Below are 26,912 nucleotides of genomic sequence, written 5' to 3' on the forward strand. Positions count from 1 at the left end.
GCTCTGTGGAAAAAGACTCAGATCCCTAACACAGTCTTGCTCTTTGCTCCAGCTACCCTGGCCTGACCTTTTCTGTTTTTGTTTTATTTTGTTTGTTTTTAAAGCCTTTTAATAATCTTCAGGGAAATCTTCAGATCCCTGACACCAATTCTACCCCCCACCCCCCGCTGCCCCCACCCCCCCCAGTCCTGGTCATCTGGATCTTTTTTCCTTGCTCTATACCATGGATCAGGAAATATTTATATTTGTTCTTTTTTTTTTTTTTTAAGATTTTATTTCTTTATTTGACAGAGAGAGACAGCGAGAGAGGGAACACAAGCAGGGGGAGCAGGAGAGGGAGAAGCAGGCTTCGGGCCGAGCAGGGAGCCCGATGCGGGGCTGGATCCCAGGACCCTGGGACCATGACCTGAGCCGAAGGCAGACGCTTAACAACGACTGAGCCACCCAGGCGCCCCTATATTTGTTCTTGGTCGTGATTGGCACTGAGCTCTAAAACCCCTGGAATTCCCAAAGTGATAAGAGCCATAAAGGTGTCTTCTGTTATGTTAATGCAGTGGCTTTTAGAAAGTCCCAAAGGTTGGGGGCCAGTTACCAAGAGAACCAACCCTGTGACTAAAGGGGTGGACCTTTCTTTCCCAGCCCCCCACCACTGGGGAGAAGAGAGGGGTTGGAGATGGAGTTCAATTGCCAAAGGCCAATGATTTAATCAATCCTGCTTATGTAATGAAGCCTCCATAAAACCCCGAAAGGATGGGGCTCAGAGAGCTTCCAGGTTGGTGAACATGTGGAGGCACAGGGAGAGGTGTGCCTGGGGAGGGCGTGGAGGCTCCATGTTCTTTTCCCTTACCTGGCCCTACGCATCTCTTCCACCTGGCTGTTCCTGAGTTACATCCTTTTATAATAAACTGGTAATCTAGTAAGTAAAATGCTTCTTTGAGTTCTTTGAGCCACTCTGGCAAATTAACCCACAGAGGAGGACGTGGGAATCTTCGAGATACATAGCCAGTCAGTCAGAAGTACAGGTGATAACTTGGGCTTGCGACCAACATCTGAAGTAGGGGGGGATGTGTGCCGTTTTGTAGAACTGAGATCTTCACCTGTGGGATCTAACGCTGTCTCCGGGTGGATGGTGTCAGAATCAGGTGGAGTTGTAGGACACCCAGCTGGTGTCAGAGAACTGCTAGGATGTGTGGGAAAAACCCACATGTCCAAAAAGGTGATCAATCAGCATCACATCTACCTTGCCACTTGGGAGGATTAAGTCAGATACTGTGTGTAGAAGTGCCAGCCAGGTAGGTGTTAATTTCACTCCCCAGGGAATGAAATCTGGGTGGGGGGGACAGTCATCACCTAGCTTTGCCTCCTGCCCATGCTGCCTCCTGATGGAGATAGTAGTCTGCAAACAGAAGGGCAAATGTGAATCAGTGAGCCTTATCGACATTCTCTTTTGCTCTTAGAGGAACAATCGGAGATGGAAGGTTTCTTTCTGTGTAACTCTGGGTATAGTTCTCAGCCCCATTTGGAAGGTGGAGCTCTTTAGGGGCGCCTGGGAGGCTCAGTCGGTTAAGTGGGTGCCTTCGGCTCAAGTCATGATCCCAGGGTCCTGGGATCGAGTCCCACATTGGGGTCCTTGCTCAGTGGGGAGTCTGCTTCTCCCTCTGACCTTCCCCCCTCTTGTGCTCTTTCTCTCTCTCAAATAAATAAATAAAGTCTTTTTAAAAAGTAAATAAATAAAATGGCATTCAAAGATAACACTTGACTTTTTTTTTTTAAAGATTTATTTATTTATTTGAGAGAGCGAGAATGAGAGAGAGAGAGTACATGAGACGGGGGAGGGTCAGAGGGAGAAGCAGGCTCCTCGCTGAGCAGGGAGCCTGATGTGGGACTCGATCCCGGGACTCTGGGATCATGACCTGAGCCGAAGGCAGTCGCTTAACGAACTGAGCCACCCAGGCGCCCAACACTTGGCCTTTTAAGAAAACATCCCTTCTGATTATCCATTATGTCTTAGCAGACACTGGTTCTTAGCTTCCTGCAGAAGAATGATGCAGGAAGAGACACATCTAAAGAGCTCCATTTTCTTTTCTTAAGATTTTATTTATTTATTTGACAGAGAGAGAGAGAGGGAGAGAGCAAGCACAAGCAGGGGGGAGTGGCAGGCAGAGTTCAAAGTAAATTTAAAATTTACTAAGGCAAAGTTCTAAGCATGACTGGGAGTGTTGGCCTGTGGTCACAGCTAGATTCCAGCTGGTTGGATGAACATCAGTGGGAACCTTTGAAAGGATGGTACACAGCTGTTTCTGCCAAGGCTCTTTGGTAACAAGCAACAGAAATCTACTCCAGTTAAGGAAGTTGTGAGCTTATAGAGTTGAGGGCAGGCCAGGTTTGGAAACAGGAAGGAGTCAAGACAACTCCCGAAGGAAGCCTCCTAAGCTGGAAACAGGGGCCCAGAAATGGTCTTCTAGCAGGAATGGCAGTCTAGTTAAGGTTCTGCTGCTGAAGTGACTCTCATTCTGCTCAAGATTGACATTTCAGGGAGGAAGCACCTGATTGGCCATTCTCAGGTCACATGACCCTCTCATGGCTGCCAGTACAAGGATTTGGCTGAAGGAGCTTCCTGGGACTCTACTGGCTTGCTCAGTGCAGTATGTCTACCTGGGTTCACATCCCAAGACAGGATCCAGTGAGGAAGAAATAAACCTTCAAATGAAATCTGGGTGCTCTGTTGAAGGTGACTTATGAACATGGGCTGCCCGCAGTGCCCAACAGCTCTCCCCTGTCTCTACTGTACTGTAGTGATGTAGTGTAGTCTTTCTTGTGACAGTAGTCTCTGGTTTAAAAATGTTCATGTCTCAGGACGCCTGGGTGGCTTGGTTGGCTAAGCGTCTGCCTTCGGCTCAGGTCATGATCCTAGGGTCCTGGGATCGAGTCCTGCATTGGGCTCCCTGCTCTGCCGGGAGCCTGCTTCTCCCTCTGCCTCTGTCTCTCATGAATAAATAAATAAAATCCTAAAAAAAAAAAAAAAATAAAAAAAAATGTTCATGTCTCCATCATCAGTCTCATTTGATCCTTGCAATGACCCTGAGGTGTAGACAAGCAGGAGGGGGGATGATTTCCCTACTTTTACTAGTGTAGAAACTTGGCAGCTGGTCGTTTATGCAGCTTTAACTTAGTATCTGGTACACATTGGTGCTGGGGGCAAAGACTTTGGTTGGGTGGGTCACGTGGTTTGCAGGTAGTGGAGCAGGACTGGAGACAGACTTTGTATTCCTGCTGTGGTCTTCACTCTGGCACTACACTTCCTCCTGTTTTTCTAACACACAGTTTCCCCAGATGAGAGGTTTGTCTCACTGCAAGTGCTTAACATGATTTCGATTGTTACATGTCATGGCATTAGATTCCTTTCAGTTGCCTAGTGGCTCAGTGTTTCGCCTTTTCTTTTTATGTCTCGATATTGATGGTGAGACTTGGTTTGGTATTAATGTTAGGTTGAATTAAATGAAATTGTTAATATTTGATCCTTTTAACCTACAAAAACAACAGTATCCTCCATTTCAAAGTAGTATGTCTCCAGCAGCCCCCTCCTCCTCTTTAAACAGAGGCTTCAGGCTCATTCTTCCTCTGGCTGAGGGGCAGAGACAATTTAATACTTTAATTGCATTTACATTTACTCTGTAGGGCCCATGATGCTGGCTTCCATTTGCAATAGCAATAGTTTTCCCTTTATTTTATTTTTTATTTTAATTTTTTTAAAGATTTAATTTATTTATTTGAGAGAGAGAGAATGAGAGATAGAGAGCACGAGAGGGTCAGAGGGAGAAGCAGACTCCCTGCTGAGCAGGGAGCCCGATGTGGGACTCGATCCCGGGACTCCAGGATCATGACCTGAGCCCAAGGCAGTCGCTTAACCAACTGAGCCACCCAGGCGCCCAGTTTTCCCTTTAAAACAGGCTTCTTTACATGGAAAATATGAGTCAGACTCAGGACAAGTAAATAACAGTACCTGCCGTCAGATGTAACAGAAGTTGCCCAGCTGTTTGTGAACGACTGAAGTCTGGGCAGGAGCCCTGGCCAGTCTGAAGCTGTGTGTGGCGTTTGGGTCTCCACGATAAACAGTACTTTTGGGCTAACACTAGATGCAAAGCCTGAGGGTGTGGGAGGGAGATTTGTTTGATCTTCTACACGGCAAGATGCACCAGTCCTCCTGTTAAGTGTCAAACACCATTTAAATGAAGGGAAATTAGAGGCAGGGCTTGTTTCATCAGCTTCTGGCCTTAGAAACCTCCCCAGGAGGAAATGGGGGCAGTCACTGGGCCCCGAAATGCGTGCGTTTCTCCTTAACTCTCTCTCTTGGAGTTGTTCCCCTTCTCTGTGTTCCCCTAAGAGCAAAGACCCACTCTTGTGCTTCATTAAAATTATTGCACGGACTGTCAGTCATGCTGGCTGATGGCGAGGCTGTAACGTATTATTTTGAATAATTTGCCTTCTAGAAATAATGGCCAAAGAACTCAGCAGGCACTGGAGGTTACCTCCAGGGCTAGATACGTTATTGTTCCACAGAAGCATCTTCTTCCCACGTGGAATTACCGAGCACAATCTGGAAGTTTCTCCTTGGAATTGTCAACAGTAGCCCCAGCTGTGGGGCGGCAGAAGGCGTGTGGGATTTGGGGCTCAGAGTTTGAATCTTGGTGTTGCCAGTCCTGAGTCATGTTGGTCTGTGCGCAAGTTTTGACTTTCTCGTGCCCTGATGTCCTCATCTGTAAGTGGGTACATCTGCCATCATATTGACTTGGTAGAGTTGTGAGTGAGTTTATGTGGAGTCTTTGGAACAGGGCCTGGTGGCTAGGAAGTTTCCAGAAATTGTTAGCTGTTGTTATTGTCACTGTAATTTTATGTAAAATGCCTTGACACTTGGTGACTGTTCTCTGCACACCCGGTCTCTTTGTCATTACAGGGAGGCAGTGAGTCGGCTTTGGGCATTTGTCTCAGAATATTCAGGAATTGTACATTTTTGTGACCCTTTTGGTGACTATGTCAGAAGAAGTCCAGGAGCATTTCTCCTCCTTTCAAAGCTTGCCAAGGAAGAGTGATTGGTTTTGGTGGTTTTTCTTTACCTATGAGGAATTAGAAACATTTCTGAACTTTTCAGGAAGCTACAAAACAAAACCAGCTGCCCTTTGCTGTTCCCTAATGTTATTCTTAGCGTAGTTGAAAATGGTCATATGTATTCCCCTGAACACTTATGAGACCAAATGGCTCTTCCAAGCATTCCTTTTCCTCTTTTATTTTTTTTAAATTTATTATTGTTATGTTAATCACCATACATTACATCATTAGTTTTTGATGTAGTGTTCCATGATTTATTGTTTGTGCATAACACCCAGTGCTCCACGCAGAATGTGCCCTCTTTAATACCCATCACCAGGCTAACCCATCCCCTACCCTCCTCCCCTCTAGAACCCTCAATTTGTTTTTCAGAGTCCATCGTCTCTTTTGGTTCATCTTCCTTTTCCTCTTTTAAATGTCTCTGGATGTTCATCATCTGATTTTCGTCTTCAGTTTCTCATAGGTTTCTTACCAACCTAATAGTTTGAGGTGTTGACTGGATATTCTAATTCTTCTCATCCTGCAAACGATCTGGGGGTTCATTAATTGGATTATCTGTCCTCCCTATCCTGAGCACTTCATTTCCACCTTGAGGATCTGTGGCAGATAGTTCCACATTGTATATTCTTTTTTTTTTTTTACTGTATCGATCAAATGAATTGATTTCTTTTTGGAAAAAGATTATTTTTAGGTACTGGGGAGCCCTAGGGCATTTAGCAAATCTGAGCACATTTCCATGTCTGATTTTTAATAAATATTGATGTTGTTTATATTGATAGCTATAGAAAATAGTGCTTGGCCCACAGGAAACAATATGTAAGCACCATCATCGCTGTCATCCTCATCACTGTCCTGATGGTGGAAAGAGACCGTGAGCATGAAGTATGAGCTTTGATATCAGATGCCCACCCCAGGGACAAATTACCAATTACCAGCTGTGTAATTTGGGATTTACTTAGCTTCTCTGGGCCACGCTCATATCATTTGGAAAGTCAGATGGTGATCACAGCCCCCACTTCCTTAGATGTAACAATGTCTGCTTGGCACAGCCGGTAGGAACTTACTAAAAACTCAAAACGTTTTCAAGCACTAATGCTGTAATGTATGGTGATTAACATAACAATAAAAAATTAAAAAAACTCAATACGTTTTCTTTCTAACTAGACATACCAGTGTTTTGGCTAATTTGAAAGCTAAAGGCTACACTCATTGTTCATTAATTCCTCCATCCAACAGATATCTATTTCTAGATCACTACGTTGGCATTGGGGATATAAACTGGACGAGTTGGTTGCTGTCCTCAGGGAACTCAAAATTGAGTCCAGGAGATGGGCGGGTAAATTGTGGACAGTCATTGGTGGCCTGTAGTAATAATTACATAGTCCAGACGTGAGAGGTGAGTGCGGGGTCTTTAGTGGTTGAGTGAGTAGGATGGGAATTCAGGCAGCAGGAGTAGCCAGTGGGACGGTGTAGGGTGGTGTGAGAATATGGTGGGATGGTCTCGAAAGACGGGAGGGTCCTCTCTTACTGTCACGGGGAAGTATTTGAACTTTATCCACTAAGGTATCCATCCATCCTTCCTTCCTTCCCTCCTTCCCTCCTTCCTTTAAAGAATTTATTTGAGAGAGAGAGAGAGAGAAGAGTGTGCGAGCATGAGCGGGGGAGGGGCAGAGGGAGAAGCAGACTCCCTGAACCCCATAGGGTATCATTTCTTTTTTTTAATTTTTTTATTAACATCTAATGTATTATTTGTTATTTCGGAGGTACAGGTCTGTGATTCATCAGTCTTACACAATTCACAGCGTTCACCATAGCACATACCCTCCCCAATGTCCATCACCCAGCCACCCCATCCCTCCCACCCCCCACCGCTCCAGCAACCCTCAGTTTGTTTCCTGAGATTAAGAGTCTCTTATCGGGGCACCTGGGTGGCTCAGTTGTTAAGCGTCTGCCTTTGGCTCAGGTCGTGATCCCAGGGTCCTGGGATCGAGTCCCACATCTGGCTCCCTGCTCAGTGGGAGGCCTCCTTCTTCCTCTCCCATTCCCCCTGCTTGTGTTCCCTCTCTCGCTGTGTCTCTCTCTGTCAAATAAATAAATAAAATCTTAAAAAAAAAAAAATCTCTTATGGTTTGTCTCCCTCTCTGGTTTTGTCTTGTTTCATTTTTCCCTCCCTTCCCCTATGATCCTCTGTCTTGTTTCTCAAATTCCTCATATCAGTGAGATCATATGATAATTATCTTTCTCTGATTGACTTATTTCGCTTAGCATAATACCTTCTAGTTCCATCCACGTCATTGCAAATGGCAAGATTTCGTGGGTTTTTTTTTTTTGATGGCTGCATGATATTCCATTGTGTATATATATATATATATATATATATATATATATATATTTCACGTCTTTTTTATCCATTCATCTGTTGATAGACATCTAGGCTCTTTCCTTGGTTGGCTATTGTGGACATTGCTGCTATAAACATTGGGGTGCATGTGCCCTTTGGATCACTACATTTGTATCTTTGGGGTAAATATAGGGTATCATTTCTTAAACTATGGCTATTTGCATTCCATTTTCACAGTTTTTGCCATTTCTGTATGCCATCTGAGCCAGATACTGACTTGCAGTGGGATGTGAAGGCCCTGTCTACTCTGGTCTTGTCATAAGTAATACCATCAGTGAAATCAAAGACTGATGGCTGATTGTTTTCTTCCTTGATGCATTGAAATGATTAACATAAAAACGTTCATCTCTGTTCCTCCTAAATTTGTGTCATGTCCCGTGTGTGCCATGGCAAAGTATAGTATGGGTGGGGGAAAGGCAAAGAAGGACAACGACGTAGTTAGAGTTGCATTTCTGGAAGGAGGTGTGGGGTGGGGTGGGGCTGGGTGGGGTGAGATGGGGTCTGGGGGGCAGTGGGGGCAGGCTCTGTGCACTGGGTGGGAGGACTGAGCGGAGGTGGTTGGGAGGAGAGACAGAAGGTTTGAGAAGCCTTATGACTGAGCCTTGATAAGCCAGAGGGGCTGAGGGGACATGGAGGGTGAGACGTCAGTTCTCTGACTCTCAGGTGTGGCCAGAAATCAGAGCAATTGTGTGTCGTTTTTAATTTTGTTTTGTTTATTTTATTTATTTATTTTTTAAAAAGATTTATTTATTTATTTGAGAGAGTGAGAATGAGAGAGAGAGAGAGAGTACATGAGGTGGGGAGGGTCAGGGGGAGAAGCAGGCTCCCCGCTGAGCCGGGAGCCCGATGCGGGACTCGATCCCGGGACTCCAGGATCATGACCTGAGCCGAAGGCAGTCGCCTAACCAACTGAGCCACCCAGGTGCCCCTGTTTTATTTTAAAGCAAGCTTTGGTGTGGAGTTTTCTTTTCCCCAGGCTATGGGCTCCAACCAAGCTTGGAGAGCCCGTGGGCCACTGGCTTAGTGTCACTTCTGTGTTTCCTTGTTTCCCATTTACTCACCCCTTCTGCATCTAGGGACTTGTGTTTTTTCCATTCTCTTTTTCCCATTTGATGGAACCAGCCCCTTCAGCTGATTCCTTCCCGGCTGCCGGCTTCCGGTCCTGATTCTGAAGCTCCTTGTCTGCCAAGAGAGTCCCAGGCTGTGTTTGCGTCTAGACGAAGAGCTGGAGGTCTGGCTGCCCCAGAGAAGACAGTCACTGTGCTGATATTAGTAACTTTTGCAAATGGTCAGAAATTGTGATTCAACCCATTGAAGAATTGGTTATTTTTTTCATTCTGGCTCCTCTGGTAGAACATTTATTTGATTTCTTTTTACATGCCTGTCTGCCACCCTCAAACCTTCACACTTACAGTATCTTGAAAACTATTGCCTTGTGAGTTTTCACTGCTGCCAGGCTTGAATTCTTTCTGATTCTTTGTCAACCTTTTTTGGAGCCTCTTTTTTCTCTATTTTATCTTTTTCCTCCCTCCCTCTGAGTACCTTGTGTTCATGACCAAAAATTATTTGTTCTGTGGTGTTCTTCATGTTTATATAATTTTTACAAGTAACACACACATGTGTGTACACACACACACACACAGATTTAATTGCCATTGTTTTACAAAAATTGAATGATATATAATGTTCTGTATCTGCGTTTTCTCTCTTGGCACTATCCTGTCAAAACCTTTCCAAGTTAAGGTTCCAATAATTGTTGTAATTATTTTTAATTTTATAAATCTAATAATTATTTTTACGAGGTTGCATTATATCTCATGATGCATATGTGCAAATAGCTGCCTATGAGGTAATAGTGACTTCGTGTCCACTGTTCACTGTTGTGGACAATGAAACAACAGACACCCTTGAGCATCTTTACTTGAATACCGAGGATTTTATTTCCTCGGCATAGATTTCTAGGAGTTGGGTTGCTGGGTCAAAGAGAATATGTGTTTTTATTTTATTTAATTAATTGAATTATTTTTTTAAGTAGGCCCCATGTCTCGTGTGGAGCCCAACGCAGGGCTGAACTCACAATCCTGAGATCAAGACCTGAGCTGAGATCAAGAGATGGACACTTAACTGACTGAGCCACCCAAGCGCCCCTGTATCTGCTTAGTTTTTATATTTTGTCTTAAAAGATTTTATTTATTTGAGAGAGAGACACAGAGAAACAGAGCATGAGCGGAGGGAGAGATGGAGGGAGAGGGAGAGGGAAAGCAGACTCCCCGCTGAGTGCCCAGCTCTATTCGGGGCTTTGTCCCAGGACCCTGAGATCATGACCTGAGTGGAAGTCAGATGCTTAATTGACTGAGCCACCCAGGTGCCCCAATATGTGTTCAATTTTAATAATTACTATGATCAGGTATCTTTCTAAAAATTTCTACTGGTAGTGCATGAGACTACCCTTCTCTTTCCTATTGTTTTGAAGTTTTATAGGTCTGATGGGTGGAAGGGGTGGCTCAGGGCGCCTGTGTGGCTGTCAGTCAAGCATTCGACTCTTGGTTTCGGCTCAGGTCGTGATCTCAGAGTTGTGAGATTAAGCCCTGGGTCAGGCTCTGCACTCAGTGCAATATCTGCTTGAGGTTCTGTCTCTCCCTATCCCCCTGCCTCAACCTCCCCCTGCCCTTGCACACACTCTCTCTCTCAAATATATAAATAAATCTTAAAAAAAAAGGTGGTGGCTCACAGTCACTTTAATTTGCATTTCCTTGATTGCTAGTGAATTTCAGTATCTTTTTTTTCCCTTAAATATGTTTTGGCTATATGACTACTGTTTTGTGTAAAGCTCCTTCATAGTATACATTTTCTTACTGGATTATTTATCTCCTTGTCAGTTTGTGAGAGCTCTTTATATATTATTATAATTAATTAACTTTTCCTCTGTTTTCTCTTTGCAAATATTTTTTCATATCTGTCCATTATTTTTGTAAGCACAGACAACAGTATCTATTATACTACCACATTTAAAATTTTTTACATGATTAAATGTCTTTTTATGGACCCATATGCCTACCTACCAGTTTCTAGGTTTTCATTGTTTTTTTTTTTTTAATATTTTATTTATTCATTTGACAGAGAGCACAAGTAGGGGGGAGTGGCAGGGGGAGAGGGAGAGACAGATTCCTGGCTGAGCAGGAGCCAGATGTGGGGCCTGATCCCAGGACCGCAGGATCATGACCTGAGCTGAAGGCAGACACTTAACCACCCTGGGTGACTGAACCACCCAGGCGCCCCATAGGTTTTCAGTGTTTTAAAAAGATCTTCCGAATGTTAGATTGTGCATGCAGTGTTTTTAAAATTTTTTTGTAATATTTTTATTTTTATAGTTAAGCCTTTAATCCACCTAGAATTTATTTTTGTATGGCCTATGGGATAAAACTAAAGCCAATTTTAGTTTCTTCTAGATGGTTGCCATCTTTCTCACAGATCTTTTTGGTCCTTTATCTCTGGGCCGCAGTTTACTTTAATTCCATTTACTTCGCACGGAGAGAGCATGCTCTGGGCCACGGCACGTGGCACTAATTGAGAGCACCAGGCTGGCTTGATTCTCAGGTCCTGGGACCCCTGGCACAGCCATGGGTGGGGGGAGGGCCCTTGCATACTGGTGCTGTCACATTGGGATGTGGGGCCTCAGCCCTCATGATCCTTGCTCTAGATGAATTTGCATGAATTTTCAGGGATGCTTAAGTCTACTCAAATGATGTAGAAAGTGCAAATGATTTAGAGAACATAATCATTGGAACCCACTCCTCTTTCTCCTACTCCCTCACAAATGGGAACTATACCATTTATACTCTATAACTTGCCTTTTTTAAAAATATATAGAGAGAGAGCATGTGAGTTGGGGGAGGGTGTGGGGAAGGGCCGAAGGAAAGGGAGAGAGAGAGAATCTTAAGCAGGTTCTATGCCCAGCACAGAGCCTGACATAGGGCTTCATCTCACTGCCCTGAGATCATGACCTGAGCCGAAATCAGGAGTTGGACGATTAACTGACTGAGCCACCTAGGCTCCCCATTGTTTTTGTTTTTAAACTTAGCCGTGTATGATGGAGATTGTTCCAGGTCAGTAGGTAACATAATGGTGCAGCTTACTATCAATGGCATCTTCACGACCAATGCCAATTTTAATTATATAATTTCATCAATTATGAGGCACAGCTGGATTTCAAAGATGTATATGTGTTGGGGGAAAGGTGGTGCTTCTTAGGGTTGATTTCATACGGCATCTCATCTTTTTAAATTTCTGTGTAATATTTTGTAGTGTGGAGGTACTATAACTTATTTACTATTTTCCTGTTAATGGATATTCTGGTTGTTTCCAGTTCTGTTTTTGCTTTTGCTATTGTAAACAATGCTGCAATAAAAGCATTTACACACACACACACACATATCTTTGCCTACTAGTGTTTTTATATTTGTTTATTTAAACTTTTAATTTTGAGATAATTGTAGATTCATATACATTTGTAAGAAATAATATAGAAAAATCCAGTTTCCCTTTTTTTAAAAGATTTTATTTATTTATTTAAGAGAGAGAGAGACCACAAGCAGGCAGAGCGGCAGGCAGAGGCAGAGGGAGAAGCAGGCTTCCCGCTGAGGAGGGAACCCAATGCTGGGCTCGATCCCAGGATCCTGGGATCATGACCTGAGCCAAAGGCAGACGCTCAACCGACTGAGCCACCTAGGCGTCCCTGGTTTCCCTTTTCCCCAGTTTCCCTTAGTAATAACACCTTGTAAAACTCTAGTTTTGCTTATACTTATTTGTGTGTGTGTGCACTTGTGTGCACATGTGCGTGTGTAGTTCTGTGCAGGATGATCGCTGCATAGGGACACCTGCCCATCACCACAGTCGGATAATGGAATAGTTTCATTGTTACAGGATCCCTCCCGCTGACCTTTTATTACCACACCCACCTTCCTCCTGTTCCCTCCCTCTCCATCCCTAACTCCTGGCAACCACCAATCTGTCCTCCCGTTCTATAATTTTGTCACTTGGAGACATTATAATTGTGGAATCATACAGTGTGTAACCTCTTGGGATTGGGTTTTTTTCGCACTCAGTGTGATTCCCATGAGATCCACCCATGTTGTTGTACGTATCAGCAGTGTGTGTGCCTTTTTGTTGTGAGTAGTATTCCGTGGTATCGAGGGACCAAACTCTGTTTCTTCATTAACTCGTTGAGGGACATCTGGGTTGTTTCAGTTTTTGGCTACTGCAAATAATGCTGCTGTAAACATTCATGTATAGGTGTTTTTATGGGAATATAATGTTTTCATTTTTCTGAGGTAGTCACCCAGAGTGTAGTTGTTGGGTGGATGATATTTGCATATTTAGTTTTATAAGAAACTGCCAAAGTGTTTCCCAGACTAGCTGTGTCATTTACATTCCTACCAACAACATGCAAGTGATCCAGTTCCTCTGCATTCTTGCCAGCATTTGGCATTGTCATGATTTCCTATTTTAACCATTCTTACAGGTGTGCAGTCGTATCTTATGGTGGTTTTAATTTGCATTTCCCTAATGACATTGAACATATTTTCTCATGCTTGTATGCATGTATCCCCTTTGGTGAAATGTCTGTTTATGCTTTTTGCTCATTTTTTAAATTAGTAATGCTTTTATTTTTATAGGATACGTTGCTAGAAGTAGGATTTCTGAGTCAAAGTATATGAGCATTTAAAAAAATTGTACTGTCTAGGGTGCCTGGGTAGCTTGCTCGGTTATGATCCTTAAGCTCTGGTCATGATCTCAGGGTGCTGGGATTGAGTCCTGTGTTGGGCCCCTGCTCAGCAGGGAGTCTGCTTCTCCCTCTGCTCCTCCCCCATCTCGTGTGTGCTCTCTCTCTCTCGCAAAAATAAATAATAAAATTCTTTAAAAAAGTTGTACTGTCTGATCTCTTTGCAGAAAGATGCAGCAATTCACATTTATATTCCCAACAGTGCTCATTTACATATACTTGTGCTTGGTCTGTGATTGGTTTTAAAGTTGAATAGTCCTGAATTGGTATCTTAATACTGTGACACTTTCCTGGCCACTGGTGAGACTGAGTATCTTTTCATCTGTTTATTGGCCAATATTTCCTCCTTTCATGGTTTGTTGACTTGTTGAAAAGTTTATTATTTGAGTTGCTTGTCTTTCACTTATCCGTTTGTAGAAGCATTCCATGTATTATGGCTTTTAATCCTTTTTCAGTTATTATGTGCTATAAGTATTTTCTCCAGTATATCATTATTGTTTTACCATGTTTATGGTATCTTTTGCCATATAGAAATTTAAGAATCTTATGCAGTTAATTATATGAACTTTTTTTTTTTTAAGTAGGCTCCGTGCCCAGTGTGGAGTCCAGCATGGGGTTTGAACCCATTACCCTGAGATCAAGACCTGAGCTGAGACCAAGAGTCAGGCGCTTAACTGACTGAGCCACCCTGGTGCCTCGAATGAACCTTTAAAATTTTGGTTTTAGAGTATCCTGTCTTGAGGTTCTTCTGTATTTTTGTTTATTATTTTTACAGTTTTATTTTTTTCCCACTTATATTTTTCTTTATCTTGATCCATCTGGAGTTTTGTTCTATCTGGAGTTTGAAACACAAGTTTATTCTTTTCTTTTAGCCCTGTAGCCAGACACTTGTGTTATTGCCCCTGCTAAAACAGCCCGTTCTTGCCCAACTGAATTGAAGTGCTATTATTATTATTACTATATTTAATGTTTCCATATTTATTTGGATTTTTTATGAGGGGTTTCCCCATACTCCATTAATACGTTTATTCCTGCACCCAAAACCACACTGTGCCAAGTCCTTCCTTGGACTTATTAGTATAATCCTTGGGATTATTATTGGAATTGTATTCAATTTATACATTAATTTATGTATATTAATTTATACATTAATGACATTTTTATTTTAGTAAATCTTATTCAGGAAAATGGTATTTCTATTTATTTTGACTTTTATACCTTTTAAGAAAATATTATGCTTTTCTTCATAGGACTTTTATCTTTCTTGTTTAAAAGTAGGATTTTTTAAAAAATATTTTATTTATTTATTCATGAGAGACAGAGGGAGAGAGAGAGAGGGGGGGAGAGAGAGAGAGAAGCAGAGGGAGAAGCAGGCTCCCGAGGAGCAGGGAGCCCGATGTGGGACTCGATCCCAGGACCCTGGGATCATGACCTGAGCCGAAGGCAGACGCTTAACCATCTGAGCCACCCAGGCGCCCTAAAAGTAGGATTTATTTTACTTTTGTTACTATTGTAAATGGAATTCCCTTGCCCCGTTTTGTTTACTTAAAAAAATAAAATTTTAATGTTATAGTTTCATTTATTGCAATATTTTTTATTTGTGGGTTGGAAACACTTTTATATCTTTGTATATCTGCTTTTTTTTGGCTTAACATTAAAATCTAAGCTTTTTATTTATTTTTAAAAATTTATTTTTTAATAAATTTTTAAAAATGCTATTTCAAGTTTTCTATAAGCATTTAAAATAGTTGTACGCTTTTTCCTCACCATAACTTACATTTTTAATTTATTTAAAAAATTAAAAAAATATTTTATTTATTTATTTGTCAGAGAGAGAGAGAGAGCATAAGCAGGGGGAGTGGGAGAGGGAGAAAGAGGCTTCCAGCTGAGCAGGGAGCCTGATGCGGGGCTCGATCCCAGGACCCCAGGATCATGGCCTGAGCTGAAGGCAGACGCTTAACCAACTGAGCCACCCAGGTGTCCCTCAGCATAACTTTTATTTATTTATTTTTAAATATTTTTATTTATTTATTTGACAGAGAGAGGCACAGCAAGAGAGGGAACACAACCAGGGGGAGCAGGAGAGGGAGAAGCAGGCTTCCAGCAGAGCAGGGAGCTCGATGTGGGGCTCGATCCCAGGACCCTGGGACCATGACCAGAGCCAAAGGCAGATGCTTAACGACTGAGCCACCCAGGCGCCCCCATAACTTTTAAATTGTATTTCTCCGCTCGTTGTAGCTCAAGGTAGCAATATTTCTGATTCTTGAGACATGAATACTACTTTAATACTTGTTTTGGAAATAAGCTGAGTTCAGAAAAGCATAAAGCCAAGAAAGACATCACCAGCAATTCTTTTACCAAGTGGCTCTTAATGTTTTCACATAATTCCCTTTAGGATTTTTTCTTTTTAGCATAGTTGAGAGTGTACTTAATATATAGTTTCGTATCCTGCTTATTTTTCATTTTATGTTACAAACTTGTAGGTTTGAGTTTTAAGGGCTAAATAGCGTTCGGTTATAAGCTGTGCTATGGTTTGTTGAGCCAGTTTCCCAAGTGTCAAATCTTTAGTGGTTTTTAACTTTCTGCAGGTGTAGATAATGTTGTTTTTAGTATCTTCGTTCCTAAATCTTTATCTAACTTACAGATTGCCATTGAGGATTGGTATCTGCTAGGAAAATTTATAGGTTGAAGGATGTGAACCTTTGGAAAATTTAATTTATTACACATAAATGTAGAGCATGGCCCATTGCAGATGGGTGCCTTGCTCTAGTACGGCTAGTGGTGATTGTACTATGCTAAGTCTGAGATATGGCTGATGCTGTTAATTGGCTGATTTTTATGGGTACAGTTGACTTCGTTCCAGGTAACATTGGAACTTTCCACATGAGGATAATCTGGTCCATTTTCATGATGTACTTGGTTTTCCCCAAAAGGTTCCTGTAACATAGTGAAAGGAGCACTTGGAAATATGCCCTCTTTCATAAGGTTAATTTGATGTCATTCATAAAAATGCAGCTTTTATTGCTGCTCCTGTCAGTTATTCTAACATTTGCCATAAAAAGGTACAGGATTCTTAAGAATCTTATTACAGATTAATGTGGCAGGATAAGGAGTCTTGAAATATAGGTCAAAACTCAGGAAAACCAATGTTTGCAGAATTTCAGCAGTAAACTAGTTAAGCTCACACGGTGTCCAGCTCTGCTGGTGTTGGTAGTTCTAAATTCAGCAGGAGTAAGGTATTTAATTTTCCATTCCTTCATTTCTTTATCAGGCTTTACTGAGCACCTTGAGAGCAGTTTTCTTTTATTTATTTTTTTTTTATTTTTATTTTTTTTTTAAAGATTTTATTTATTTATTTGAGAGAGAGAGAACGAGAGATAGAGAGCATGAGAGGGAAGAGGGTCAGAGGGAGAAGCAGACTCCCTGCTGAGCAGGGAGCCCGATGTGGGACTCGATCCCGGGACTCCAGGATCATGACCTGAGCCGAAGGCAGTCGCCTAACCAACTGAGCCACCCAGGCGCCCAAGAGCAGTTTTCTTTTAAAGATTTATTTATTAGAGAGAGGGAGAGAGCACATGTGCGAGATTGAGTTTGGTGGGGAGGGGTGGAAGGAGAGGGAGAGAGAATCTCAAGCAGATTCCCTGCTGAGCGTGAACCACAGTGTGGGACTTAATCTCAGACCCTGAGATCACCACCCGATTGGAAACCAAGAGTTGGATGCTTAACTGACTCTGCCACTCAGGTACCCCAGTTTTTTAAATTTTTTATTTTTAACAGCTTTATTGAAGTCTAATTTACATACCATAAAAATCTACCTCTTGTAAGTGTACAATGCAGTGATTTTTAAAATTTATTTATTTATTTATTTAATATATAGAGAGGGTGCACACAGGGGGGTGGGGAAGAGTCTTAAGCAGACTCTGCAGTGAGGGTGGAGCCCGATGTGGGGCTCGATTTCACCACCCTGAGATCACCACCTGAGTGGAAACCAAGAGTCATTTGCCTAACCAACTGTGCCACCCAGGCGCCCCCTGCAGTGATTTTTTTAAAGTAAATTTAGAGAGTTGTACAACCATTAGCACACCCAGTTTTAGAACATTTTCATTATGTCTATTTTCTACTGTTCCAGTTTACAATTAATCCCCAGTTCCAGCCTTAGGCAACCACTAATTGACTTGGTTTCTAAATATTTACCTTTCCTCAACATTTCATGGAATCCTATAACATGTGGCTTTTTGGGTCTGACTTCTTTCTGTTAGCATAATATTTTCAAGGCTCATCTCTGTCGTGGTGTGTTGTCAGTACTTCAGTTCTTGGTACTGCTGAGTAGTATTCCATTGTCTCGAGATACCACATTTTATTTATCCATTCATCTGGTCAACAGTTGTATGCATAAAAACTTGAAGTGATTTTCTTGGCTGGTGCTTTTATTTATTTAAAAACTTTTTAAAAAAGGATTTTATTTATTTATTTGCCAGAGAAAGAGAGCACAAGCAGGGGGGAGCGGCAGGCAGAGGGAGAAGCAGGCTCCCCGCTGAGTGAGGAGCCCAATGAGGGGCTCGATCCCAGGATCCCCGGATCATGACCTGAGCAGAAGGCAGATGTTTGACTGACTGAGCCACGCAGGCGTCCCTTGACTCATGCTTTAAAAAAAAAAAAGAAAACATTCGCTGTTACGTTCCCCTACTTAATTACAAACGTGCCCAGTTCATTGACTCAGAGTAGAAGTTAGCTGTGATGAAACGCCATGGAGGTAGCTGACCCACCACGGTGATGCCCCAATGCATCTCGCAGAGAGCATTCTGGGAAATAGGAGAGACCGAGCTGAGGAAATAAAGAGCCCCATAGCACAGGTACTTCTTTCATTTAGTAGGAATGATCATATAAGTGAGTAGAGATGAGAAGAAATGGAAACCTTAGGGTGACAAGGTTATAAATCAGTGCCTAGTGTGCCTGTGGCTACACAAGTGTGTTCTGCTTGATTCACTAGTCCTAACTGACCTGGGTTCGGATTACAGATTATATAAGATCTCCTGAGATGCATCTCTCTCCTAAATGTCCATCAAGCCTGTATTCCGAATGCCCCCAGGGGAGGGACTGTTTTGGTCGTCATTACCACAGTAGCCAGGCATTGTGCTAGGTGCTGGGACAACAAAGATGAATGAGGTACAATCCCTGTTGTGTGGGAGCTCAGGTCAGCATGAGGAGGCATCTCTAAAGCAGATCATTAACAGAGAGGTTGGTCAAGGGCTGCAGTAGAAAGAAGTTGAGAATGAGGAAGCACTCAGGAAGGCTTCCTGGTGGAGGGTACCCTCGAGCTAAGTCTTGAATGACCAGTAGGTATAAGCTCAGGTCCATTGGGGAAGTGAAAAGGGGACATGGGAAGGGTGATAAATAGCATGGCCTTTGGCAAGGTAGTCATCAAAATGAATTAATTATAGGATTAGTACTCTCCCTGAGTTTTCTGCTGTGTTGGGTTGGTTGTGACCTGTCTGCATCTAGAAGGTAATACTGATGATGTAACCCAAACCTTGGGGACTGGTTTTGTGCTGTTCACCTGCATTCCATTCCCTTTAGGGGCTAGATATTATCTAGAGCTGGCAGGGCAGCCCCTGACTTGTGCATTAGAGAGCCAAGTAAACTAACAGAGATTGTTGATTCAATTATTACATTTGCAGATGATTTGTTTAAAGATACAGGATGCGCTTTATTTTTTTTAAGTATTTTTATTTTTATTATTTAAAAAAAGATTTTATTTATTTGAAAGAGAGAGAGAGAGAGCATGAGCAGGGAGGAGGGGAAGAGGGGGAGAGGGAGAGGGAGAAGCAGATTCTCCATTGAGCAGGGAGCCCAATTTGGCACTTGATCCCAGGACCCTGGGACCACGACCTGAGCCGAAGGCAGACGTTTAACTGACTGAACCACCCAGGTGCCTCCAGGCTGTGGTTTATTATGGAGAACTCTAAACACAGCCCGGGGTTTTTGTTTTTTGCCTTGAGATAGGGCTTTGGTTGGGCTCCATTTTGCCATTCCTGTTTTGGTTCCTGGAATTTAGATGGTTTTGTTGGGTGTCCCAGTTTTCAGGAAGCCCTGAAATGTGGGCCTGCATGGATTTGTAGAGATACTAGCATATGCATATCTCATATTCAAGAGTGACATCTGCCTAGGAAAGAGGGTTGTTTCAATGTGGGGGGAGTATTCTGGGACTCATGGCTCAAGATTAATTACTTCCCTGAAAAAGCAATTGTGGAGCATGCACCATGTACCAGACACTGAGCTAGGTGCAGGGGAGCCAAAGTGGGAGCTGGAAACCAAATAGTGTTGTTGAGGACAGGTGTTAGATTTGGGCTAATTAGGCTTCCTTCCTGTGGAGGGCCAGCTTTGATCTTTGACAGTGGTTGCCTAGAATGCTGGGATGGATTAGTGATGTCTGTCATGAGCACAGAATGGAGAGTAAATGCAAGTGCTGTATATTTGCTGACACTGTGTTAGGGTTTTCTGGTGTAGACGGATGACTTGAGTAAAGGAGGGGTGTAGGAGAGAGAGGACATTTGTCTCAGAATAAGTATGTTTGCCTTGGTATGGGGTGTATCTGGAATCTACTTTGGATCAGTTTGGGATTGGGTCGGGCTGGAGTACAGATGTTGTTAATTATGTAGTCTTATAATGCTGCTTATTATGTACTCATGTACTGTCTCTTAAATGTCTTTAGCCTGTTTCTTCAGGTATAAAATGGAGATAATACCTGCCTCACCTGTATATAGTAATGTTGATGGGAGGAGCTAAAGAAATAATGGGTATGAAAATATTTTACCGCCCACAGAGCAATAAGCCCTTGGAGTATTATTACTGCAGGCGTGGAAGGGAGTGGAACCGGAAATGCCTGAAGTTAGGCAAGGTTGAGCCAGATGGTGATGGCCTCAGGATCTTTGCACTGGGTCCCTCTGCCTAGTCTGCTGTGTCTGTCACATCCTGGTCATAACTCTAAGGTTACCTCCATTCAGGCCCCAGAATCTAAACCTGTTCCTGCTGTTTCTTCACCTACCACCTCATCTGGTTTTCCTTTCTTTCAGAGTTCCTATCAACTGAAATGGTCTGGTTAGCATCTTTGTGTATCTCCCTCTGCTAAAACCGTGCAGTTTTGGTGAGGCAGAGACTGTGCTATCTCTGTATCCTCAGAGCCTAGATCAGTAGTGCCTGGTATATAGGAGGAGTTCAGGATTTATTATTATTTTTTAAGGGGAGGGGGATGGGAGAGTGCTAGCGTGAGTAGGGTGGGGGAGGGCCAGAGGGGGAGGGAGAGAATTTTCAGCAGATTCCACACTCATTGTGGAGTCTGATGTGGAGCTTGAGCTCACGACCCTGAGGTCATGACCTGAGCCTAAATCAAGAGTTGGACGCTTAATCAACTGAGCCATAGAGGCGCTCCAGTGTCATGGAATTTTTTGGTTAACTTTTCCTTAAGACTCTTTCTATAACAGTTTTATGTTCACAGTAAAAATGAGAGGGCCTCCTGGGGTTTTTATTATAACTGTGGTGTGTATTACATAGGAGTTCATGGTGCTAAGTGGTGCATAACAAGGCGCCCCAAGGATTTAACATAGGTTGCATGAGTGAATAGAAGGGCCTTAAAGTCCACAGACTCAATGGGCCTAGGTGCCCAGGAGCCCTGGGAGGACTGTAAGGAACAGAAGGTAGTATTGGGTGATGGGTATTAAGGAGGGCACGTGTTGTAATGAGCACTGGGTATTATACGCAACTAATGAATCATTGAACGCTACATCAAAAACTAATGATGAACTGTATGGTGGCTAACTTAACATAAAAAAAAAGAATAGAAGGTAGTAGCTCTGACTTCATCTCTTTACCAGTATGTTCGTGATTTCTTTGGTTATTGAGAAATAAATTTAATTGAATCCCCAGTAGTAACTTAATTGAAAATTCATTCCATCAAGTCTGGATCTGACTTCACAATATAATCCCTTACAACAAAAAAAAGAACAAGAATCAGAATTCATATTATTTTTTTTAGTGTATGTAACAGGCCATGAAATTATACACTGTTTCCAATTTGGCAGGCTGGTGCATTCAATCTCTTGAAAGATAATCTAGTTCCTTAAACTACACGTGATATGAATTAGAGTTGGACTTTGTGAATTGAATACAATTAGCCCACCCTTCCCCATGCCAGACTGATTTGTTTTTAAATTGGCTTTTATTTTTTTCTCCTCTGCTGGCTGGCACCAATTCCATTTTTCTTCCTTTCTTGTGAATTGTTCCTATTTCTTCAAGAGGCTGATGAATATGGCTAGACTGTGTGGGGCTTCCTGGAGGTATGTGAAATAACACAAATGGAGAGAGGTGTGCTGAGGGGCCCAAGTCAATTGCATGTCAATTGCCTGCCCATAAATCCAGGTGTCAGGTGTGTACCTCCCCTGAGGTTTAGAGCTGGTGACTCACCCCTTTCCCGGAGGGGCTGGGGCTGCCCTGGTTGTCTCTCTCCCTGCGCAGGTGGGCTGATGAATCACTGGTTCTCTTGCAGGGTAACCTGTCTGTGTGCCCAGTTTGAGGCCGTCCTGCAGCATGGCCTGAAGAGGAGCCGGGGATTAGCGTTAACGGCGGCTGCGATCAAACAGGCAGCAGGCTTCGCCAGCAAAACCGAAACAGGTACTGCTTGGCCTGATGCAGTGCAGAAGATGTGGTCTTTTCTGAAAAGTTTTTATTTATTTTTTAATAGCGGGCAAGGCAGGCATTGTGTGGGACTGGGATGGGGGCAGCCTGATGGTGCAGAAATCCACATGTGAGGATGTCTTACCTGTAGTCAGTGATGGTGTTGTTCTTTGCAGAATCCTCAGAGCCACATGTTGCAATCTCTGGGGGCTCAGGGTCCTGCAGCCAAGGGACTTATGTCACCAGGTGCCATGGCAATTGCTGGGAAATCGATGATGTGTTTTAGTTTTGTGCATGGGGATAGCATGACATTTTGTAATTAAATCTGTCTTCAACACCAGCAACAGAAACAACAGAATCAGTAGGTCTCTGAGCTTACAGCTCTGCTACCATCCATTTTAGTTTTGTCCAAGTAGTGTGCCGTGCTCCTGTGTGTCTGGATGACAGGGATAATGCTAACAATCACTACTAACACACGGGAGCACTTTGCACAAGGCTGGAACTTCATTAGTCTTTTATATAAATTAACTCATTCAGTTTTTATGACAGCCTTGTGAGTAGTAGGGACCTTTATTTTCTCCACTGTACAGATGAAGAAACTGTTTAAAGTGATTTGCTTTGGATCTGGACCTAAAAGTGTATCATGTCATATAAAAAATGTTCTATGTCTTTCTTCCCCAACTTTTTTTTTTTTTTTTTGAGAAAGTGAGGGTGTGTGTGAGCAGGGGGGTTGGGTTGGGGGCAGAAGGGCCGAGGGAGAAAGAATCTCAAGCAGGCTCCATGCCCAGCGCAGAGCCCGACGTGGGGCTCCATCTCATGACCCTGAGATCATAACCTGAGCCAAAACCAAGAGTTGGACGCGTAACTGACTGAGCCCCCCAGGCGCCCCTCTTCCTCAGCATTTTATTTTATATTATTTTACTTTTTAAAGATTTTATTTATTTATTTGACAGAGAGAGACATAGCAAGAGAGGGAACACAAGCAGGGGGAGTAGGAGAGGGAGAAGCAGGCTTCCCCACGGAGCAGGGAGCCCCATGTGGGGCTCGATCCCAGGACCCTGGGATCACGACCTGAGCTGAAGGCAGACGCTTAATGACTGAGCCACCCAGGCGCCCCTCTTCCTCAGCATTTTATTTTATTTTATTTTATTTATTTGAGAGAGAGAGAGAGAGAGAGCACATGAGAGGGGGGAGGGTCAGAGGGAGAAGCAGACTCCCTGCTGAGCAGGGAGCCCGATGTGGGACTCGATCCCGGGACTCCAGGATCATGACCTGAGCCGAAGGCAGTCGCCCAACCAACTGAGCCACCCAGGCGCCCCTTCCTTAGCATTTTAAAGAGCAGCTTCTTTCAGACCCTGCTTGTGGCTGCCCCGAATTCCTGAATCTCGTTACTGTGATGACCTCCGTGTCCCTGCTGGTGCCCCTCTTTCCCAGCTGACCGTCCACCCTCGCCGTGTCTGGCAGAGGTGTCTGTTGGGAATTCTCTGCCAAACATTCCCTTTGCCTCCCCTGCTCCCTTGTGTTGTGCATCTCCCTTCCTTTTGCTCTTAGCCCTTCAATGAATCTTCACTTGCTGTCATTCATCTCACCAGTTGCCCATTTTCATAAGTGAATGGGGTTCCCGTTGAGGTCAGGAGACAGCTGCAAGAGGGATTCCTGTCACTGGTTGATTTTTCTTCTGTGCTCCTGGGTCCCTCCCTTAAAAGTCAGGGACATAGAGGGCCAGGTCAAAGAGGAGCCGCCTTGCAGGGCCTCAGTCCTTGTGGAAACTACTGCCTACTGTCTTGGTCACCTGGGCTGTCAGCCTCTGTGGTTTTGGCGGTGTCTCCTGGCCTCTGCTTGGGGGTGGCTCAGTGCTGTGGGCTGGTTGATGAGCTGCTTGAGGACGTAAGTTTGCCCAGAGTCCTCCTCGGTGTGATGGGCCCTTGTATTTCTTCTTGTTTCCATTTTCCCTGGCTCTGCAGTAGCTACCTGAGAGAAACGGGTGTGGAGTAGACCACTAGGCTCTGGGTCAGCTTCCATGCCATGAGGGCAGCTGCTAACATGGCAGAGGCAACCTTGGCTTTGGAGTCAGACCGTGTGTGTCAGTCTGGAATGACTCTGGGGAAGCATCCCTCTGAGCCTTAGTTGTTTTCACCTGTGAGGGCCATCTTCTCGTCTGCCTGGGGAGTTGTCTGGAGGTTTCAGTGAGAATCAGCTGCTTTGGTTCATAGAACCTAATAAACATTTAACCAGTTACCCTCCTCTCCCTAACGCCCTTCATTTTATTTATTTATTTATTTTTCAAAAGACTTTATTTGTCAGAGAGCGTGTGCACAAGCAGGGGGCGTGGCAGGCACAGGGAGAAGCAGACACTCTGCCCAGCAGGGAGCCTGACTCGGGACTCGATCCCAGGACTCTGGGATCATGATCTGAGCCAAAGGCAGGCGCTTAACCGACTGAGCCACCCAGGTTCTCCCCCAGCACCCTTTAAACTTGTAACCATTTCTTCCCTCTCATCCTCACTTGGACTCTGAGCCTTGGCCATGCAGAATGGCTCTTTCTGTTCCCATCTGGACTAGAATTCTTGTCTTTTTGTCACTTGGGCCTGGTAATCCGAGGAGCACCAGCACGTTTGTGAGGCACCGCCTGAGTTCCCATTCTTGCCCCTTCACTGGCTCTTAGCTCGATTTCTGCACCCGCATCCCGAAAAGAGACTGACTAGCACGCAGAGTCGCTGCTTTGTTTTCTGCTGCGGAGGAGGTTCTGGGCGGCCTTCTTGCCAATACGAAGCAGGGGAAAGGCCAGACCAGCTTAGCTCTCGAGGGGCTGCTGAGGGCCCTGTCAATCTTGCCTGCGGTGCAGTTAACCATTCATTGGTGCCGGATGGTCCGTGGCTAATTAAAATCTCTTTCCCACTGGGCGCCTGGGTGGCTCAGTTGGTTGAGCAACTGCCTTCGGCTCAGGTCATGATCCTGGAGTCCCGGGGTCGAGTCCCACATTGGGCTCCTTGCTCAGCGGGGAGTCTGCTTCTCCCTCTGACCCTCTTCCCTCTCGTGCTCTCTCTCTCTCATTCTCTCTCTCTCTCAAATAAATAAATAAAATCTTAAAAAAACATTTAAAAAATAAAATCTCTTTCCCGCTGTTGAATGTTTGAATAAAAACCTCATATGGGGAGGGGCACATGTGGGTTTTCAACTGCTAGGAGTCGGGAAAGATCGAATCGGTGGCTGCTTCGTTGCTCTCGAAGCCATCGAAATGACCGTGGCAGGCAGAATGGAGAAAATGAAATCTAAAGAGGAGGCCTGCATGGAAATGAGCATCCCTGTGCTTCCTCGTCCTGCTGGCTGCTGGCCTGGCCCTTTCTGTGGCTTAGTACTTGATACCAGGCCCTAGAGTTGGGCGACTGGGTTGAAATCTGTGCTCTGGGACTCGTCACACGTGAGCTCTCTGGGACATCCCCTCTCTGAGCTTCCGTTTCCTCAGGTGTAAAATAAGGCCATGCACAGGACCGGCCTCACAGTGTTGTGCTGGGGGCTCCAGGAGGAAGTGCCTGCAGAGCCCAGGCCTCGGTACAGAGCTCCTGGAGCTGGTGCTTGATAACATGGCAGCAGCTGGGGCGCCTGGGTGGCTCAGTCGGGTAAGCGTCCGTCTTCAGCTCAGGTCATGATCCCAAGGTCCTGGGATCGAGCCCCGCATCAGGCTCCCTGCTCAGCGGGGAGTCTCCTCCCTCTCCCTCTGCCCCTCTTCTGCTCATACTCTCTCTCTCTCAAATAAATAAATAAAATCTTAAACATGGCGGCGACTGTCCACGCTGGGTGACAATGTGCTTATTGTTTGGATGATGCCACTGAGGCCCAAATAAGTTCATAAATTGTTCAAGTACCCATAGCTAGTATACGGCAGAGCTGAGGATTCCAGCCCAGGTCAGCCTGATGTCAAATTCCTGGCTCTTCTCTGCGCCCTCCTCCTCCGGCAGTGGCCCGATGCCCATTGCTGCTGCTTTGTAGACCACTCTTGCTCAATTAGCTGAATTGGAAGGGACAGGAGACGGTAAGTAATGGTGAATTAATCCACAGGGCTGTTGCACTAGCTCTGTTTACATATGGGAAGCATTACCTTTTGAAGACAGAAGAGCTGAATCAAAGTAATGACTGAGCAGACCGAGAGTATTGAAATTCATGCTACAGTAGATAATACTGAGTCCGCGGGGGCAGGACTGCTGTTGGTCATCGGGGGTTAGGGTGCATGCAGGACTAAGTCTGGAAACTGGTAACCCTTGTATGGTGTGCTTAAAAAAATGTTCTTAAAAAGTCGTCCACATTTATAAATTATGATATTTCATGTTGAAATATGGATTTTTAGCTTTGGTTCACCTTGAGGCTCTGTGGCTCTGGGCCCACATTCACTGCTGTGGTTGGAACCCACGCCCCCTGCCATCTGTAGGGGGGCCCATTGCTCTGGTTCTCCACACTCTGCTCCTCTCCCTCTTGCCCTTGACAGTTGAGACGCGTGGTGTTGTCATTTATTGTCCTGCTGTTGTTATTCATGTTGTTCATGTCTGAAATTTAGCAGTTTTCAAGCATAAACACCTCTCAGATGATAAGCCTTTGAAGTCAGTTTCCAGAGTGTGGACATTGTTGTCATTTTTGTCCAGTTTTATAGTTGCTTTCTGGGGAGAGGATTTGTTAGCTTCCTACTTGGCTATAGCGAGAAGTCCCTTGTTTTTGTTTTGTTTTGTTTTTGTTTTTGTCTTGATTTTGAATCCATCCTTGTCTTTGGCATGTGCTTGGTAGTTTCTACTGAGTGTTATGTATGAAGAGTTGGGTGAAACTTGTGATGATTTATCTTTCTTCAGAGGGGAGTCACTCTTGCTGCTCAGGCAAGTAGGATAGAGGAAGATCAATTTACTCCCATCAACGATTGAGCATGTCATGCCTGGGCTTCAGCATTTGCAAAGGCTGATGTATTTCT

At 44.1% G+C, this 26,912-nt stretch overlaps 1 protein-coding gene across 1 annotated transcript in view; it reads left to right on the forward strand.

Moving 5' to 3' along the window:
- SNX29 (sorting nexin 29) overlaps positions 1–26,912 on the forward strand; it is a 507,012-nt gene that overhangs the window by 22,688 nt on the left and 457,412 nt on the right. Inside the window, exon 4 of the mRNA XM_028117489.2 lies at positions 21,832–21,956. Within this exon, the coding sequence (XP_027973290.2) occupies positions 21,832–21,956 (125 nt within the window). The remainder of the gene's footprint in view (positions 1–21,831; positions 21,957–26,912) is intronic.

The sequence above is a fragment of the Eumetopias jubatus genome, unplaced genomic scaffold, assembly GCF_037043125.1.
Source record: "Eumetopias jubatus isolate StellerSeaLion01/CBP00866 unplaced genomic scaffold, mEumJub1_p1.0 scaffold_12, whole genome shotgun sequence".
In the NCBI taxonomy this organism is placed as follows: Eukaryota; Metazoa; Chordata; class Mammalia; order Carnivora; family Otariidae; genus Eumetopias; species Eumetopias jubatus.